Genomic DNA, 1773 nt, shown 5'->3' on the forward strand with positions numbered 1-1773 from the left:
AAGCAGAAAAGAAAGAAGGGAAAAAAAAGATGGGTTTAAATCGGCTTAAGATACCTGAGACGCGGAGAGGAGGGACGTTTGCCCCTACTTTCGACACGGCCAAATTTAGCTACCATCGTTGATCCCAGATTCCAGGTTATTAAAAGTGGGCGTGGTTTACTGGCTGGAATAACCGACGGAACGAGGGAGAGGTAACAGGTGTATGGTGTATTTATACGCGCTTATACGCGCGCGCGTCATCTCCTTCACCGATTCGCTCCGTTCCAAAAATTGTCTACCGCCTCTCGATATGATTCGACGACGCGAAGTGAACGAACGAACGCGCTCTGTCTCACTCTCTCTCTCTCCCTCCCTCTCTCTCTCTCTCTCTCTCTCTCTCTCTCTCATCTATCGTCGCTACCTACCGTATCGAAGAAGCGATAATACGCGATATTATTTTATTTTATTTCGAAATAGAATCCGAATAGAATTATTTATAATACGGACAATAGGGAAAATATTCTCTGTTCCTTGGATGTTGATCGATCGATATGTGGAATTAATTTTAGATTTGGAATAATTTCGAATTTAACCGTGACATCATCGAGATTCGAAAGATATTAAGAATTATATTTTCGAAAATATTCGATAACGCTCTCGTTGCATATTCGATATACTCTCCCTGTATTTACAGGATCTGAACGACAGATTCAAAGAAGAGGAGGATACGAGAAACAATCTGTTCCAAAATAAGAAGAAATTGGAACAGGAAGTGGCGGGTCTGAAGAAAGATATCGAGGATTTGGAACTTAACCTGCAGAAGTCAGAGCAGGACAAGGCGACCAAGGATCATCAGATTCGTAACTTGAACGATGAGATCGCTCATCAGGACGAGTTGATCAACAAATTGAACAAAGAGAAGAAGAATCAGGGCGAGGTTAATCAGAAAACCGCCGAAGAGCTTCAAGCTGCCGAGGACAAGGTCAATCACTTGAACAAAGTGAAGATCAAATTGGAACACACTTTGGACGAACTGGAAGATTCATTGGAACGTGAAAAGAAATCACGGTTAGAATCATACGCGATCGCGTCTCTCTCTCTCTCTCCTTCTCTCTCTCTCTATCTATTTCTAACTCTATTTTTATCGTTTTAGGGCCGACGTAGAGAAGGCGAAGCGAAAAGTGGAAGGTGATTTGAAACTTACTCAGGAAGCTGTCGCGGATCTCGAAAGGAACAAGAAGGAACTCGAGCAGACTATACAACGCAAGGACAAAGAATTGTCGTCGTTGACCGCGAAACTCGAGGATGAACAATCGTTGGTGGGCAAACTGCAGAAACAGATCAAGGAGTTGCAAGCCCGTATCGAAGAATTGGAGGAAGAGGTTCGTTTCGAAACGATCGACGATCGACGATGGATGGATGGACGGACAAAGACGTTAGAATCGCGAACTCTTTGGTTTTTCAGATCGAAGCTGAACGCGGTTCGCGAGTGAAAGCCGAGAAACAGCGCAGCGACTTGGCGCGGGAGCTCGAGGAACTAGGCGAACGTTTGGAGGAAGCTGGTGGCGCTACGTCCGCCCAAATCGAGCTCAATAAGAAGAGAGAGGCCGAGCTTAGCAAACTTCGCAGAGACCTCGAGGAGGCCAATATCCAACACGAAACCACTCTGGCCAATTTGCGCAAGAAGCACAACGATGCCGTTGCCGAGATGGGAGAGCAAATCGACACGCTCAACAAATTGAAAGCTAGGTAAGCTTCAATCAATCGTGTACGTTGAAAGTATCATGGGGGGGG

The 1773-nt window shown here is 45.3% G+C and overlaps 1 protein-coding gene across 1 annotated transcript in view; it reads left to right on the top strand.

Moving 5' to 3' along the window:
* Positions 1–1773, top strand: part of LOC102678248 (myosin heavy chain, muscle) — a 35078-nt gene that overhangs the window by 27556 nt on the left and 5749 nt on the right. The window contains 3 exon segments of the mRNA XM_031510092.1: positions 674–1047; positions 1133–1361; positions 1445–1728. Coding sequence (XP_031365952.1) covers positions 674–1047; positions 1133–1361; positions 1445–1728 — 887 coding nt within the window.

Source organism: Apis dorsata, unplaced genomic scaffold (genome assembly GCF_000469605.1).
Source record: "Apis dorsata unplaced genomic scaffold, Apis dorsata 1.3 scaffold_200, whole genome shotgun sequence".
Lineage (NCBI taxonomy): Eukaryota > Metazoa > Arthropoda > Insecta > Hymenoptera > Apidae > Apis > Apis dorsata.